This window comes from Palaemon carinicauda, chromosome 18, assembly GCF_036898095.1.
Source record: "Palaemon carinicauda isolate YSFRI2023 chromosome 18, ASM3689809v2, whole genome shotgun sequence".
NCBI classification, from domain to species: Eukaryota; Metazoa; Arthropoda; class Malacostraca; order Decapoda; family Palaemonidae; genus Palaemon; species Palaemon carinicauda.
The window spans coordinates 52,677,434-52,696,604 of NC_090742.1; the positions used below are offsets into that span (position 1 = coordinate 52,677,434).

At 40.7% G+C, this 19,171-nt stretch overlaps 1 protein-coding gene across 1 annotated transcript in view; it reads right to left on the minus strand.

The window, feature by feature from the left end:
- sotv (exostosin glycosyltransferase sotv) overlaps positions 1–19,171 on the minus strand; it is a 574,706-nt gene that overhangs the window by 284,014 nt on the left and 271,521 nt on the right. Inside the window, exon 6 of the mRNA XM_068392356.1 lies at positions 2,319–2,514. Coding sequence (XP_068248457.1) covers positions 2,319–2,514 — 196 coding nt within the window. The remainder of the gene's footprint in view (positions 1–2,318; positions 2,515–19,171) is intronic.

Sequence of the window (19,171 nt, forward strand, 5' to 3'; positions counted from 1 at the left end):
TATCATAGTCATCATCATCATCATCATGATTATTATTATTATTATTATTATTATTACTATTATTATTATTATTATTATTATTATCTCTCTCTTCACACACAAGCTTATTTCTGTAGGTATGTGTTTTTATAAAAGGTTTGTCGGTTATATGAACTTTTTTGTAATCATTACATATACTGTATAGGGAACAAATGGCCTAAGTAACTTTATAAGGACAAAATCCAACCTATGTTGAAAAGCGCCTTTTGGAAAGAATTAACAACGTAGGGTAGAGTATTACTGTATGGACAAATTTGTGACCTCCCTCAAGAGGAAAATGGAGGGTTTTTGCTTACCAGTGAAGGATCCCTAGGTTTGGATAGTATATGGCACGTTGAAGGATTGATTAAATCTGCAATCTTATACTTTCCCCCTTCTCAATTATTCATATGGTGCTAAAAAACTTTCAGATATCGCCAAATACAAGGATGACCTTGGAAGCTCTATATTTGCTTCAAAGGGAAGGGTTTACAGACTTATGACCCTGCGGTCACATTGCCTGAGAAGGTTACTTTGCAAGACCAATCTTCTCAGACAACCTCTCTAGCAAGTGGCAAACAAAAACCACCAAAAACCAGCAACATGCTTCAGCTAACCACATCGAGACTATCCACCGTATCCTCATGAAAATGGCTTTCTTTTCTAAGTCCTCTCGACTGTCTATTATATAATACAGAAAATAATCTATCAATAATCTATACCAGTGACAGTGGTATGTATAATTTCATTGGTGAAAATCCAGAAAGGTTTCTGTGGCCAAGAAAAGCTTGGATAATATTCTTAAGTTTTCAAGTTTACTTTTTTTATTCAGCTATCAAAGGTTATAGGTCAATGCTTAATACTGTCCTCAAGCATATTGGATTGGATTCATCATCTTCAGGTATCACTGCGACTGTTTTCAAATATTTTGCAATTGTGAAACCTCTTGTTATTAGATCAGTTATTGAAATTTAGATTATTAAAATTTTGAAACCGCAAAATTATTCCCTTTCCAACATTATGTGGTAATAAAATGGGCTGAGGCATTTACTCAACAGGATGTCATAGCCATATGGCAGCTAATAAGAGCTTAAATTGATCAGAATAAAACACCCTTTCCTCATTATTACTAATACAGTATCATAATCAAAGCTCCAACAAAATCTGGTAAACTATACAAAAGAAGTACAGAAATAAAATAGACCACACAATCAGTATCACGGAGAATATCAATGATAAGAAGGTAAAGAGATCACTGTTCATCCTTTTACTTTCACAGTAACATCACTTATCCTTATTCAGTACTCTAATGCTAGGTGTCATGACGTTTGCCATACTCTTATGAGATGGATTAAAGCGTATAGTAATCTCTATTGTTGGTCTTATTTTCTTGACTCATTTGATCCTTCTCTATTATCAGACATATATCACAATCTTCAAGTATCCACCAGAAAATTTTCCTTCACAACCTATTGTGGCAATTCCCTAGATTTCACCAACCTTATCATCCCCACAAAATACACACCAGTGCAGACATCAATGTAAGTACAGCACTAAATTACAATGTTAATATTTGTTTTATTTTTTCAATGGTTATCTGATATAAATGGCATTAAAAAAATATACAATAGTGAATTACTGTTACTGTTCAGTATAAGAATTCTATAATCCATGGAATGGAGTGAATTATTCAGTTTCTTAGTTGCTTATTATTATATGAAACAGGTACAGAAGTGTTTTTGTCTCTCTAATTTTGAATGAAATATAAAGAAATTTTCTTCAGAATAATGCAAGAGATTTTAGTAATAAAGCTACCCTTACAGCTTTTAATTACAGGTGGTAATAGTAGCTACGGGTGCATTTGGTTAGCGTTGGTCTTCTATATTCATAGGAGGCTGTGAACCTAACCCTTTCAATAAAAAACAGGCAGTAATAATTTTCATTTGAAAACAACAGTTTATTATACTGAAAACAGTAATCACTAGAGTAAACTCAATACAACTATTTATCACAAAGTCAAGTCGAGGAAAGTTTTAAACAGGTGAGATACAGCATTCTCACTCAGAGGAAAGGTTCTACCTACTGTTTTACAGTTTACCTACTTATTTGAGGCTTTCTTGTTAGCCCAAAGAGACCTTCTGGTACACAAAAAAATGAAATGTTTTTTTAAATTCCTATGAAAATATATGATGCATGATTGACAACTTGAAATGAAGTAAATACAAAAAAATACATCCTGCCCATTAAGTCTAAGCAAAGAACACTCATACAAACTAGATAAATGAACTAAAAACACTTACATTCAAAATTTGCGGATATTGATAAACTTGTGAACCATGACATCTGACTGTTAGATTTGTGAATGGAAAACACTTATCAAGAAGGAGAAGGTCATCTGGTCTGACTCCTTCATCAAGCATTTGAGCCTCTAAATCCTCTCGATAATCGCGATGAATATTAACCTGTGAAGATACAATCAACCATCGACGGGCAGCACTGTAAAAGCAAAAATTGTAAGAATTAAGAAAATTATCTGTAACTAAAACAATCATATTAAAGTAATTCATAAATTTTGAGACCTCAACACATTCATATCTACTCCAGCTGTTAACTCATTTCTTACACCCATTCTCACCCTCACTATTTCATTCCTAATCCTATCTACTTGAGATACACCAGCCATACTCCTCAGACACTTCATCTCAAACACATTCAATTTATGTCTCTCCGTCACTTTTATTTCCAACAATTCCGATCCATACATCATAGTTGGTACAATCACTTCCTCATACAGAACTCTCTTTACATTCATGACCAACCCTCTATTCTTTACCACTCCCTTCATTGGCCCCAACACTTTGCATCTCAGCCCCACTCTCACCGGAAACCACTCACTCACTTCATTTCCTATCCTAACACAAGCTTTACTACCTTTGTAAAAACTTTCACTGCTTGCAACATCCTTCCACCAATTCCATATGACCTCATCACATTCCATATCACTGCCCTATCAACTCTGCTGCCCTATCAACTCTATCATACGCTTTCTCCAGATCCATAAACGTAACATAAACCTCCATACCTTTTGCTAAATATTTCTGGCATATCTGCCTAACTGTAAAAATCTGATTCATACATCCCCTACCTCTTCTAAAACCACCCTGTACTTCTAAGATTGCAATCTCTGTTTTATCCTTAATCCTTTTAATCAGTACTCTACCATACACTTTTCCAATCACACTCAATAAACTAATACCCCTTGAATTACAACACTCATGAACATATCCCTTACCCTTATATAGTGGTACAATACAGGCACAAACCCAATCTACTGGTACCATTGACAATACAAAACACATATTAAACAGTCTCATCAACCATTCAAGTACAGTCACAACCCCTTCCTTCAACATCTCACCTCTCACACCATCCATACCAGGTGCTTTTCCTATTCTCGTTTCATCTAGTGCTCTCCTCACTTCCTCTCTTGTAATCTCTCATTCTTATCTCCCATCACTGGCACCTAAACACCTGCAACAGCAATTATATCTACCTCCCTATTTTCCTCAACATTCAGTACGTTCAAAATATTCCGCCCACCTTTTCCTTGCCTCCTCTCCTTTTAACAACCTTCCATTTCTATCTTTCACTGTCTCTTCAATTCTCAAACCAGCATTAAATAATTATTCCTTACTCTCTTCACTTCTCTTACTCTCTTTGGGTTAAAGCATCTTGCTTTCCCAACTAGGGGTGTAGCTGGCTTGTAATAAAAATAAAATAAAATAAATAGCGACACCATCAACTCAACTAGCAAAAACTCTGAAGTCGGAACGAGGAGCAGCAGGTAAAAAATATGAGGGAAACTCTTTAGAAAAATTCTCATGAGTTTCTGAAAGTTATTCCCTTCCTTTTAAAATCTCTATCCTAGGAAGGGAAGTCTTGATTCTTAGGAATCCACTCCTTATGATTCTGAATTCAGACCTCAATACTTAGAGGTTTTAATTCTAGTTCTCACAACCAAGAGTTAGCCCAGCAGGCCTTGGTCCGAGAATATAATATCTTTCTAGTTAAGATTTATTTCTTAATATAGCGCCTGGAGCAACAATAACTTAACACTAGACGTTCATGGTCAGGTAGACATCAAAGTCTATGTCATAGGTAGCGAAGCGTCCACCCCGACACTGAAGTGTCCACACAGATGCTGAAGTGCCCACACTAGCGCTGAAGTGTCCACACAGACACTGAAGCGTCCACACTGGCGCTGAAGCATACATACTGATGCTGAAGTGTCCATACTGACACTGAAAGCGTCCACATTGACGCTGAAGCGTCCACACTGACGTGGCGCTTCGCTCCATTCTGTCGACGTTCTGTTTCCGTTTCCGTTGCCGCACCGTTTCGATGACGCTACGCCGGCTCTGTTGCCTGGCAAACGTCGGCGCATCTGTATAGACTGATACTAGGTGCTATGAGCAGTCGGTTTGCGTTGAGCAGGTAATCGAAGTAAAGCATCCACTTTCCCCCACCATTGAACATTGCGGTTGATAGGCCGCCTGTGCGACAACAAGTCCTCACCGTTAAAGATACGATGCCTGTGCTACCGTTAAAGATACGATGCCTGTGCTACCGTTAAAGATACGATGCCTGTGCTACCGTGTCAAAGACCGGAATCGAGACACCCAACTGCACTGTTAACGGCAGGCTGAAAAGACTGCATAAACGAAAATAGATTCTGTTTCATGCCTAACTACAAAGATCAAGGATCAACCTTAGGCGAAACGTATTCAGCATTAACTGCGTCGAACCATAGCGCTTGCCACTGTCGAGAGACGACACCCATCAGGTGGCGGTGGCGGCACTGCTTCTGCGCCGCATGAAACGTAACACACGCAGAACGAATCTAATTTTGTTTTCAGCTTAGCGCCTTTGAAAACACTAATACCTCGCTTTATCTATATCGAGGGTGAGCGATCTGGTGATCGACAGAAAACGCTCGAGAGGACTTCAGTTCGGGTCTTAAAAGACTGTAACGCCTGGTTACCCTCTCGATTCCTTTCGCCGTTCGACTTAACTTCTCCCCTGGGTCCAGGAGCTCGACAGAGGTCGAAGGCTAGGATAACGACAGGTCCGAACAGAAGCACTCTCCACTAAACAAAATTCACTGCACAATTTATCACTGAAAAAAAAAAATTGTACTTTACTCTTTGGCACAAAGATAGTTTCATAATTACCTGAAAACCAAAGAATACACTCTCTCAAAGGAAACGAACTCTGCAGGGAGAGACTTATAATTCTGTCACTGGACAATTGTTTGAATGGGAATACAAAAGTACCGAATCCCATATAAATGTAACAAAATATTAAATATCAAATATTAAATATTACCTTAGTAGGTATATTATAAAATAAAATAAACCCTTAAATTAAGGAATTCCAATAAGAGATGATTCATCACTCGTATTATTTGGAACATTTACACTTAATATAAAAACGATCTTAGTATTCCACTACGGAAACAACGATACATAGAATCGGGCAACTACATCGATTCGTATAAACATTAAGTGAAATTTAACTTCCTTTAATTTCTGACTAAGGAAAAAAACTGACAGGAACAATTAATTTCAAAATAAAAAGTTCCTTTTATATAGTACAACTAAAAAATTTGAGAAGTAAGAAGAATGTACTATTCATAAAAATCTCTACGAAATATCGTAATATTGTAACAATACTGATAACTGCGTAACAACTGAACGCTAGTTAGTCCTAGCAAACAGATTGAAGATTACCTCAAGAAAACTATTAAAAGGATAAAATTTTCTTAGATTAATAATCCTTTAATGAAATTTATAACTTAATATTTCAAACGAAAGTATTCACTTATAATTCTTTGTAAAAGCAAGTCAGACTTATAGCCTACGACATAAGGCTGTGACGTCATCAATGGACGAGAAGTATACCTTTCGTCCTATGCTTTCGTGAGGTTTAAAAAAGGTCGATAAACCTTTTAATCTTACCTTTTAAGTTATAAATACGTGATCACATTTCAAATAAAAGAAAAAAGGCGAAAGCCTAAACTCAAAAAACGTTAATACATCACCAAATAACGTCCAAACAGAGTAAAAAGCGAGAAAGAATTTCCAAAAGACCCGACGGCTATGCCGACAGCGAAAATCTGAATTGGTTGGGTATAGTTCTACCTGTGGTACCGCAAGGGCGCTGGGGTACACCTGGCATATCTGCGCTAAGGTGCGCAAGAGATTTTGAATTTCCTACCGAGGCATCCAGGGACTTTAGCCATTATATAACCAGCGGGTAAGTTTTATATTTAAAATTAGCAATGGAACATGAGAGCAACAACCAAGGGGAAACCAAAAGAAGATACGATCTTAAGGCAAAGGAGAGAAATTTCCATGTGGGAGATAAAGCCGTAGTATTAATTCAGAAAGAAGGTCCCTTATTATCTTATAAGTTCGAAGGTCCTTTTCCTATTTTAGGAAAGAGGGGCAATTTGAATTACTTAATTAATATGGGAAGGCGTAGAGCTAAGTGCAACGAACGCCCAATACCAGTAATAACTGTGTCGCAGCGAGAAATTAATTTTGATAAAAACTCTGATGTGCTTAAGAATTTGAAGTTATTTAACTCTAGCTTAGAAGAAGAAAAACGGAGTGAATTATATAGTGTTTTTCTAAATTATCCAGAAACTGTTAGTGATAAATTAGGTTTAACTAATTTTTTAGAACATGATATTGAGTTACAGAACACTAAATCCATTAGACAAAGTCCGTATCATTTGAGTCCAGAAAAGGCAAATTCAGTACGAAAGGAAATCAAGTATATGTTAGATAATGATTTGATAGCTCCTAGCAAGAGTGAATGGTGTTCTATGGTAGTTCTGGTAAAAAAGGAAGATGGATCAGATAGGTTGTGCATTGATTTTATAAAAGTAAATAGTGTTACTAAGCAAAGTAATTTTCCACTTCCCAGGATCGATGATTGCTTGGACAGATCGGAAATGCTAAATTCATCTCCAAGCTTGATTAGGCCAAAGGTTATTGGCAAGTACCTCTAAGTAGACGAACTAGGAAAATATCCACTTTTATAACACCGTTCCGTAGTTATGAACCTAAAGTAATGCCTTTTGGGTTAAGAAATGCAGCTAGTACTTTCCAAGGATTAAAGAATAAAGTTTTAAATGGTATTGATAACTGTGTCGTATATTTAGATGATCTTGTTATATTTTCAGAAACTTGGGAAGAACATTTACGAATTTTAGCTAAAGTCCTGTAAGCCCTTGAAAAATCAAACCTTGTATTAAATTTAAAGAAATGCGAATTTGGGAAAACCTATATCACTTATTTAGGGCATAAATTGGGTCTCGATAATATTTATCCTAAAAGTGGGAACACAGAAGCTATCATCAATTTCCCAATCCAAGCAACTAAAAAGCAGGCCATGAGATTTCTCGGGATGGTTTCATATTTCCGTAGATTTGTACCAAATTTTTCAGAACTAAGCGCTCCCATAACTAATCTTTTAAGAAGGGACGAAGTTTTGTATTTGATGAGGAATGTGTAGAAGCTTTCAATAAATTAAAGGCTGTAATGCTTCATGAGCCATTATCATTGTTACCTGATTTTAGAAAGGAATTTAATTTACCGATCGATGCTAGTGACATTGGTATAGGAGGAGTCTTGTTACAAGAACTGAATGGGATGAAGCACTCAGTCGCATATTATTCAAGAAAACTGAATAAAGCTCAACAAAATTATTCAACTATTGAAAAGGAATTGTTTAGTTTAGTTTCAGCCTTGTAGCACTTTGAAATTTATGTACGTAGTAGTCCTGTTTTAACTGTGTATACAGATCACAATCCATTAGTTTATTTGGAATGATTTAAGAATAAGAATAAACGTCTAATGCGTTGGAATTTAGAGCTACAAGATTATAATCTGAAGATTATTCATATAAAAGGAAAGAATGTTAGAGCTTATAGCCTTTCCAGAGATTTTTCAGAATAAAAAAGAAAAAAAATGTTTTTTCAGCGAATTAAGTTTTTTTTTTTACTGAGGTTTTGTATCGAGTGAATGGAATGCGAAAAAAGAATGTTTTGCTGATGTTAAGTTGAAGCTTCATACAAATGTTCCTCAGTTCGGGGATGAATGTGTATTTTCATTGTATACCTTTAAAAAAAGTAAATCAGTAGATTTTCTTTTTTTTTTGGGGGGGAACATGTCATGGGTAGATACAATACTTTTAAAAGGATATAATAAAAGACAAAAATATCAATTCCCAAAGTGTGAGCAGCGAGGCGAGACGAGATTCGACTACGGTCGTGTTTGGTCAAACCTATCATCACTTCACTATCGTCAGCATTTTGAAAGTAAACCGTGCCTCGCCGAGAGTGCCTGCCGCAATAAGGGGACTCTCCTGTTTTGACCAAAATGTCATCGTCTTAATTAGTGAAGTCAGCATATTTTGAGAAACCGAGCCTGAAGGAAATCCGTGTTTATGAAATATGTCATCATGAAAGGACACGCGCTGCCCTTTTTGTTACGACTTAACACATGGTTTTGATTGCATCAGAAATTTCTTCTAGAAACTTCCATGGCGTGATTGAAGTGGGCATTTTTGAGGAAGCCAATAGAGACAGAATTGTTAAAAAGAATGCCTTCTATGGAAATGACCACTGCCCATTGTAATTAACTCCACCCATATATGGGTATATAAACTTGAGAGATTGTCCAAGAGAGATAGGACAGGACATAAGACAAGAGATGAACTACGTCCGATGCAAATAAGATCCAAGTCCTAACGAGATAAGAAACAGAGAAGACCAGAAGTCTGATAGAGCCAGATTCTAACTTTCCCTTCAGACAACAAAAGCCTATCTCCAAAATCCTGTTATGGCTGAGAAGAAGAGAAAAATTGAAGCAGCCAGCCCTTCCTGCTTATGACGAGAAGTAGCCAACATTGCCTGCAGCCTGCCTTAGTTCAACAGTATCATCGAATTCTTGGAAGAAGACCTCTGATGTCCCTTCTTGGTACCATCCTTTTTGTGACGTCTTCAATTCCAGTCATCATGTCAGTTTCATCTGAACTTCAGCCGCCCTTCTGCAACATTCTCAAGCCTTAAGTTTCCGTACCAGTATTGTTTCAGTAGACGCAGAAAACTATTCCTTAAGTATTTCTACCTTATTGACTTTTCCACTTTTCTATTGGTGTTTTGATTGATTAGGTTTGTCAGTTAAAGTAACCGAAGAAGTAACATTAATTTTCTTTATGAATTTGTGAATAAACGTGTTGTGTTTTTTCCTGTGTTTCTTTTTATATTCATTTCCCATGTTTTAATGGTTGTTGTTGGAAACATTTATTTTACTTATTAACAAAACCTGTTAAGATTTTAAGATCGTAACATTTTACTAATGAAACACTTCAATTTTCCAATACTTTATCAATCTTTTTCAATTTCATAAAAGTCTGTGCTACTTCTTTCTTACTATCTTATCAATAAATGCTTTACAGTCCTAGTAGCACGCCCTACTATCTGTAGGTAACTGTGAAGATAGAGAGGGTACCTACTCAGAATTCTACCTAAGTCAGAACAACTTTGATTGTGCGCTCCGTTGAGGAACTTGGTTTTCTCTGCTGATGTAGAAAGATGATTCACTCGTCTTCTAGACTGCAGTTGTTGGTATCATGGTTGTTATGGTATAGTATGCAAACCACACCCTTATATAGACAGTATATATAATCATGTCTTGATTGTAATATTCGTCCTTGAGATACGAATGCAGAATTTTACTTATTTGTGATAACATGAATAAGTGGAACTTGTGGTGAAATTAGGCTTGAAGCTGGTTACCATTTACCTGAAATTATCTTTTTATGACAATGATGCTTATCACCATCAAATGTTTTCCCATCATAGAGTAATTACCTTTTCTTTAGTGGACAAAAAGTTTCTTTGCATAATATTTCATATATTCGTCCCCAAAAACAAGGGATCACAAAGTGACAGAAAAAAAGTTTCAGTAAAAAGGGATTTTGACGAAGGAAAAATCTATTTCTGGGGAGATACCTGTGATGCCCAGTGAAAAGGGTCCTTCTTTACACTTTTCTGATATAAATACTTCCAAATATACCAGAGAAAGTTAAAAGCATGGAATGCAGAGGTTACTACCCTCGCGCGAGCACCCTGAAGGTGTCGTGTATAGAGCAGTGGGCGTGTGAAAACCACTATTCACAGGCTGTCTTCCATTTAGCTAATTCCTTCGTTAAAAGGGATGGGCCGATACAGAGGCACTAGCTACGTTACCTGAACCACACCACTGACGCCCGACGCGAGCGCCATCTGAACAACATCCTTCTGTATTGAACATGACGGCTTGGAAAGGAAAGGGAGGGGTATAACAAGGGAAGGGTTTCACCGGGCGTCACAGGTATCTCCCCAGAAATAGATTTTTCCTTCGTCAAAATCTCTTTTCTGGGTCGACCTGTGACGGCTGGTGAAAATGTACCAGAGAATGCCTTCCAAGCCCTAAATAAAACTGGAGTAAGAAAACAACAAGTCCCAAAGGTTATTATATTAAGTAATGTCAAAATTATATACAAGATTACAAAAGGTGCCATACTGGAAATAATAATAATAATATCAAATACATAAAGGGCAATGAAAGGGGAGTACCCCTAGGTCCCAGCATCACCAAAACCAAACCTACATGGCAAATAGAAATGGTAACATAACAATCTTAAAGATAAGGCTATACACAGGTAATGGTAAGTAATCAAAGTAACACAATAATAGCAATGTAATCTTAGGGCTAAATGAACCACCCAGAGAGCGGCGACGTGGTGAGAGTGGCAGGTAGGAGGGAGAAGGAAAGAGATGGATGAAAGGAAGAATGGAGAAATTATTGAGGGGAGATGAGGCTCCCAGCTGCAACCGTGGAGAATTTAAGGGCCGGTAAGTTCTTTAAATAGTGGCGTTTGAATACCATAGGCGATTTCCAACCCATATATTTCTTAAGGTCATCAAAATCCTTATTTTAAAAGTAATTGATGGAGGTTGCCACTGACAGGATATCATGAGCATGGGGGAATGATTCCGGGTTAGCTTGTTTAATGAAGTAAAGGATTTTCTGTCTGATGCCCTGAATGGAAATAGTGCCTCCTTGTTCTCTGACAAACAAGGGGCCAGACAAGCAGGTGGCAGTTCTAGCTAAAAAGGCCCGGAGTGTAGTGACTGGACACAGAGAAGCATCTTGGGGAAGAGGGATAATCTTCCAAGGGGACCACCTGTTTTGGGGGTCCTCGTTTTTAGCTAGGAAGGCTCTGTCTGGGGAAAGGAGGACTTCACCTGACGGGAGGAAATCTATATTTTCAGGATTACGTGAGAGAGCTGCTAATTCTGAAATTCTAGCACCCGAGGCCAAAGCTATTAAAAATAATGTCTTTCTAAGCAGGGAGATGTAGGAGCAGGATTCGTTATCAGTGTCTGAAGCAAGTTTTAGTACGTCGTTCAGAGACCATGAGACTTTTTGCGGACGAACCGAAGGTCTGAGCCTAGCGCAGGCTTTCGGGATAGAGGAAAAATAGGAACCCGCTAGGTCAATATTGAAACCCACAAGGAAGATCTTCTTCAGAGCTGACTTAATTGTTGTTATAGTACTAGCTGCTAGGCCCTTGTCAAATAGGGACCTGAAAAAAAGAAATGGCCAGATTAGAGGTCATCCGAGACTCTTCTGACTGTTTTAGAAAATCAGCTAATTTCTTAACGGCTGAATCGTACTGTCTAAGTGTAGAGTCCCTCTTGTCTGATTCTATAAAGAGGACATTTTCCGGGTCAATGTTCGCATCCCTGTGGGCTGCAAACTTCATGAAATCCACAAAGTTAGGGTTTGGGCTATCCTTGAGGAATCTGACACAGTCCGAGTTTGGACTACCTGGGTCAGCTTGGGGAATGGAATCTGGAAGGGACGGAGTTTCAACTCAAGGAGGAGAGGAAACCAACTGCTTTTTGGCCAGTTCGGTGCTACTAAAGCCACTGCGCCGTGGAAGGAGCGCAGTTTGTGTAAGACTTTCATAAGAAGATTCACCGGAGGAAATAGGTAAATCTTCTTCCAATGGTACCAGTCTAGGGTTAATGCGTCCATAGCATACGCCTGAGGGTCCAGGTTCGGTGCCACATAACAGGGAAGTTTGTGGTTTAGTTGTGTCGCAAAGAGATCCACCTGGAGACCGGGAACCAGCCTGGATATCTACCGGAAAGAATTCATGTCTAGAGACCATTCTGACTCCAGTGGTTTCGTCCTGGATAGTGAGTCCGCTATCACATTCTGGACTCCTGCTAAGTGAGTGGCTGACAGAAACCAGTTCTTTTCTAAGGCCAAGGTAAAAATCATGACCAGGACTTGATTCAGGTTGGGAGATTTTGATCCGCTTCTGTTTATGCAGTGTACTAATGCAGTGCTGTCCGAGACTATCCTGACATGAGTGGACCGTGGGGGGGACAGTCACTTCAAGGTTAGGAAGACTGCCATGGCCTCCAGTACGTTGATGTGAAAGTGCCTCATGGCGGGGGACCAGGAGCCCTGAAACATCTGTTGTTTGTGGTAGCCCCCCAACCACTGAGCAACTGTGTGAATCGTCACTTGTGGGGGAGGAAATTGCAGAGGGACCGATTTGGAAAGGTTCTCTGGTTTTGACCATGGCCTGAGTCTCATTTTCAGGATAGAGGGGATTTTGGAAATCTTGTCTCGTAACGTAGTCGTAGCTCTCTTTCTCCAAACTCGATTGATGTCTTTGAGTTTGGCTTTCAATAAGAGGTCCGTCACTGACGCAAATTGAAGTAAGCCGAGGATTCTTTCCAAGGCTCTCCGTGACACCTGTTTGTGCTTGAGGAAGTTCCTCGTCTTGGATGCTATCTCTTTGACTTTTTTGGAGGGAAGAGACAGCTTGTGACTTGTAAGGTCCCATTGGATGCCCAACCATTCGAATTGGCTTGATGGTTGAAGGCGAGACTTTTGTAGATTGACTTTGAATCCCAGTTTGGTGAGAAACTGAACCACTGTGGTTGTAGCTTTGTTGCATTCTGAAACCGACTGGGCCCAAATGAGCCAATCGTCCAGATAGGCGATTACCTTGATCCCTTGGCTCCTGAGTTGTTCCAGCACTGTTTCCCCCAGTCTTGTAAATATCCTGGGAGCTATGCTGAGGCCGAAGGGCATGACTTTGAACGCGAAGGCTTTCTTGCCCAGGCGGAAGCCGAGGTAAGGAGAGAAGTTTCGTGCTACTGGGACGTGATAATAGGCGTGGGTAAGATCTATAGAGGTGGTGACGGCCCCACGGGGAAGTAAGGTCCGTACCTAAGAGACAGTCAGCATACGGAACTTGTCGCAAAGAATGTAAGAATTCAGTTTCGACAAGTCCAGGACTACTCTCAACGCCGACGAATCTTTCTTGGGGACTGTGAACAGGCGTCCTTGGAATTTCAGTGATTGTACCCTCTTTATTGCTTTCTTCTTGAGTAGTTCCATGGTGTATTCTTCCAAGATGGGAGTGGGTTTCTGGAAGAAGGTCACTGTCGGAGGTGGACCCCCTTGTGACCACTTCCAGCCTAGGCCCTTGGAGACTATGCTGTGGGCCCAGGGACTGAAGGTCCACTGGTTCCGGAAAAGATATAGTCTCCCCCTACCTGATTCACTTCATTGCATTGAGGTAAATTTCGATCCACGTCCTCCCCTTGGACCCCTGGTTCGAGGTCCGCCTCGTTGGCGGAACTGACCTCTACCTTTGTTGCCCCCTCTGGAGTATCCTCGAAATGAACTCGAGGTCTCATAGGATGGGTTGAAGGCCGGAGAGGTCATCCAAGATGCCATGGGAGTTGGTTGGGTACCTTGGGGGGAAGGAAGGAACACTATCTGTTGTGGAGGGGCTGCCTGTGGAGCGGCAGACTTAGAGGAAGAGGGGGTTGATGAGTGAGGGCCTTGATGAAATTAGCCACGGCTTGACTTGTATGGGGTAAAATATTTTTGTTTCTTTTTAAAGAAAGGTTGTTTCATACTTTCGAACTTTCGTTTGTTCGAAAGGCCCCATCGAACCTGCAAGTTTTGATTGTCCCTCGCCGCATCCTGGAGGACTTTATCAACTTCCTCCTGCGGAAAGAGAGTTTTTCCCCAGCAGGAGGAGGCTATGAGTCTATTTGGCTCATGCCGAATTGACGCTTCGGCAAGAACGTGCTTCCTGCAGTTCGTCCGAGCTGTCCAGAAATCGTGCAGGTCGACCTGGAACGTTTGGAGCGGAAGAGCAACTCATCACTATAAAGGGAGGCCAACATTTCCGCCGAAACGATGGAGTACAGGGATCTGGCCAGTCTCTTTCGTGCATCGAACTCAGACTTTAGAAGGTGATCCGGCAACTTGGGAAGCTTCTCAGAGAAAAGAGAGGAGGCGCAGTCCAGATCCAACTTCCTCACCGTGAAAGTAGCCGAGGTATCGTTCCAGAAATCGGAAGGGCCTGGAACGAGCATAGAGGTGGGGTCCGTCTCTTTAAGGACAGGCAGAGGTGACCCCTCCTTGACTGACTGGACGGTTAACTTCGCCACCTTGTCCGCAAGTGGACAGGGGATGGACGGAGGAGTCATAAAGATTGTATATGCCCCTTTATGGGAAGTCAACTTAGAGTTGACACAACCCCATTCAGCTAGAGTCCTGGCCCAGACAGCTTGGGCCTGTTCTTTAGGAAAAATAACAGTCTCTTTGGGGACCTTGTCCATTCTAACTAGGGCATGTTCCTTCAATCGGACAAAACCGTTGAAGGGAACTGAAGGCAGGGAGGGTAAAACTCCAGATCATCTAGAGGGTGGGTCCCTAAGCACTCTAGAGTTAGAGTACCATCTAGGTACGGAGCATTTCTCGCGAACCGCCAAGGGTTGTTTTTATCAAATGGCGGCAGCTTAGAGGTGTCTGGGCCTGACGGAGGGGGTAGCTGAGTCCCGGAACGGAGGAGGTTAGCCACCATATTCTTCAACTCCGTTATGACACCTGACTGCTGTCTCATCTGTGTCGTAACCCACTCCTGCATCAAATTAAAATTCATCTGAGGCTCCGCAGAACTACTCGCCGCCGAAGTCTTGACCTTAGCGGACTTACTTTTCTGAGCTTTAATAGGCAGAGTAGGCTGGGCTATTACAGGAAAGTCAGGAGTGGTGGAGGGTCCGGGGATCGGAGACACAGATAGCGGCGAAGCTTAAGAGCTAGGCTTAAGTTTGTTTTTACGTAGGGGCTTCACCTTGGGTCGGACAGAGAGGGAGGGATCCCAAGATGAAGTAGATGGCTTATCAAAGCCGTGAAAGGAAGAGCCAGGAGAGAGAGAAGGCGAAAGGAAGGAATCTGCCAACTCCACACCACTAACCTGCTCGTCCATGGGTTCTGTGTGGATGTCCAATGAGGAAACTTCTCCCGAGAGCTGGGTCTCCTCCTCCAGGGGTATTGACGCTCTGATAGCTGCAATCATAGGGTCGGCGACATCAGCAGGCACTGCGGCGGAAGAGGAGCCTGGGTAGAGTCGAGAAGCCATGTCTCTGTCGAGGAGGTAGGGGCATCCAGTGGGGGTGTTACGGCCGAACCCCGAAACCCAAGACCGGAGGCTGGTCTTAGCCGTCCGGAGGGCATCTTCATCAGCCTCGAAATGGTGAGGATACTTTAGAGAATTGAAGAAAAGAATATATAAACATGTCCCAAAACTAAACAAAATCTATATATCTCATAGTGTATCAAATAAGAATCCCCGGAGTAAGATATTAATTATTAAACAATATCAATATATCCCATAGTGAGATACTAAATATTATAAGCTTAGAATAAGTAGTAAAATTGAAAGAATCTTACATCATCATTCAGCAAAATCGAGGAGAGGTCGTAACACAAGGTGCACGCCTCAGGGAACCAAACCATGTAGGAGGGCTGGCCCGGCTCACGGACGAAAGATATAGCGCAGTGTGCGTGGGACCGGCAGACATCGTGGCCTACCGGATCCGAGAAGGAGGCGGAGCAACCCTTGGCAGCATAGCGGACTTTCTGTAATAAAAAAGTTAAATAGTCTAGATGCTCCCCAAGACTCTAACATAACAGTAGGATTATAAAGAGCTGGGAGAATATGAGGTGTGTATTAAAATGGGGTTGTACCAAACGGGGAGCTGGAGCTCCGTTGTAATAATAACATAGTGAGAATGTAACAACCCCGTAGTGCGCCGGAGTCATGCAAATATGCGGGAGCCGGAGCTCCCAAGTAATTACAGGATAATGTAGGCATAGTGATTGAAAGATCTCCGGAATGTGCCGGAGATCTGTGGGAAAGTCCTCTAAAAACTAAAATTAATATCTATCAATAACTAGTAAAAGGATCTCGAAAGAATACCTAGGTGATCCCCGGAGAAGGGGGGGAGTGGTGGTAAGTCGTGTGAAGATGCCGTAGCAGGAGTCAAGATGCAAGTGACCAACGAGGGGACGAATCCCTGCCGTAGGGGTGCATCTAGATAAAAGGGAAGTTAAGAGATCCCAGCTCATAAATAAAACTCATGGCGGAGTTGGATAGAGGTTCAGACCCAACTCCCGGGCCGAAGCGGGGAGAGGGTGGAACTAGGTGAGGGGAGCTAAAGGCGGCTCTAAGGCGGGCCCAACTAACCTAAAATATAAACTCTCACACGAACAGGACTAACCCAAACACTAACCTTTAAATACACCAATAAGTAACCATATTACACATTAATAAAGTAAGCTAAAACCAAAACGCAATAAGATAATTTCCCACGTGGGTAAGAGATAGAGAGAGGGAGAACGCCTTCCTGTATGAACAGAAAACGGGAACTCCAGCCTCTCGCACTGTGTTAACAAACCCATAGGGGAGAGATGGAGAGAGGGAGAACATGTGACTGTATTAACAGAAAACGGGAACTCCAGCCTCTCGCACTGTGTCAACAAACCCATAGGGGAGAGATGGAGAGAGGGAGAACCCGTGACTGTATGAACAGAAAACGGGAACTCCAGCCTCTAGTACTCGTGGTTACTCTTAAGAATAAATAACAAACCTCAAAATAAACACACACCTCAGTCCGTGAATACAATAAAATAAACAATAAAAAGAAACGAAGGATAGCGAAAACGGGAACTGAACAGTGAATAAAGGCGTAAACAAAACAACGCCAAGCGGTGGCACTAAACTATAATAAAGCCCTGAACGCTATCCTTCATTCGTCAAAGATACGGACTCGTAAGCGTTAAAAAGTACCAAAAGACTTACAAAACATGGTTCAAAATAAAAGGCACAAGGCCAAGAATCTATAAAAAGATAAATGAACCTAGAATGACAATAGTACCAAACGGGCATACAAAAGAAATTGAAACGTATGAATGTAAACAATAATGGCCGCCATCAGCGCGGAAGGCGTAAGGCCGGTCACACTAACAAACACTAAAATTGCAAAAAGTAATAATAGCCCGGTACTAAATTAGCTGTCAAAACAATCTATGGTCCTTAACATTGGTCCAGCGGTAAGAAGAGCTTCAGCCATGGCGAAAAAACAGCTCAAAACATGAACACAAGCAGAGTCACAAACACGAAGCAAACAACGCTTACGACGTCCAAGGATGTTGTTCAGATGGCACTCGCGTCGGGCGTCAGTGGTGTAGTTCAGGTAACGTAGCTAGTGCCTCTGTATCGGCCCATCCCTTTTAATGAAGGAATTAGCTAAATGGAAGACAGCCTGTGAATAGTGGTTTTCACACGCCCCTGCTTTATACACGACACTTTCAGGGTGCTCGCGCGAGGGTAGTAACCTCTGCATTCCATGCTTTTAACTTTCTCTGATATATTTGGAAGTATTTATATCAGAAAAGTGTAAAGAAGGACCCTTTTCACTGGGCGTCACAGGTCGACCCAGAAAGTTAAACTTTAAGCGATGTCAATGGCTAAACCCTGCTGACTGTGTATGCAAATCATGGTCTATATGTCACGGGGTTCTCATTAGGTTGCAGCTTTCTTATGTCTACCTTGACCGGGGAGGCTCTGTCGTGATGTTAACACTTACAGTGTAGGTTTTGCATTTGGAACTGGATGAAATGGTATTTTGAAAAAGAACTTTTGTATTTTATATCTTGTTTTATAATGTGTATGCTTCCTGAATAACCGGTTCCTGGTGCTTTTGTACGGATATGGGAGTGCCCAATGTGTGGGTGGCTTTTTTTTATTTCAAATCAATTTTTTAGGCTAGTTATTGCTGGTCGTCTTATTAAATATTGAAGCACATTTCTAATCATGTTTTCCTCATTTTGAAATAAACAATTTCTTATATAAATATAGCATGGATTGTCTTACATAAAATGTCCCCCCTCACAGGCCTTGATTTTACTTAAAGTTATTTAAAATTGAATTTAAAAAATATTACCTAAACCAATTATCATTAATTATTAATCATTAATTATTAATTATTAATAATCATCATCATCATCATCATCATTATTATTATTATCATTATTGCTAAGCTACAACTCTAGTTGGAAAAGTAGGATGCTATAAGACCTAAAGCTCCAATAGGGAAAATAGCCTAGTGAGGAAAGGAAACAGGGAAAATAAAATATTCCCTATATAAACTATAAAATCTTTAACAAAACACGAGGAAGAGAAATTAGATAGAATAGTGTGCCCAATGGTACCCTCAAGCAAGAGATCTCTAACTCAAGACAGTGGAAGACCATGGTATAGAGGCTATGGCACTACCCAAGACTAGAGAACAATGGTTAGATTTTGGATTGTCCCTCTCCTAGAAAAGCTGCTTACCATAGCTAAAGAGTCTCTTCTACCCTTACCAGGAGGAAAGTGGCAGCCAATGAACAATTACAGTGGAGCAGTTAACCCCTTGGCTGAAGAAGAATTGTTTTGTAATTTCAGTGTTGTCAGATGTATGAGGACAGAGGAGAATCTGTAAAGAATAGGCCAGACTATTTGGTGTATATGTAGGAAAAGGGAAAATGAACGGTAACCAGAGAGGAGGATCCAAAGTAGTACTGTCTGGCCAGTCAAAGGACCCCATAACTCTCTAGCAGTAGTATCTCAATGGGTGGATAGTGCCCTGGCCAACCTACTACCTATT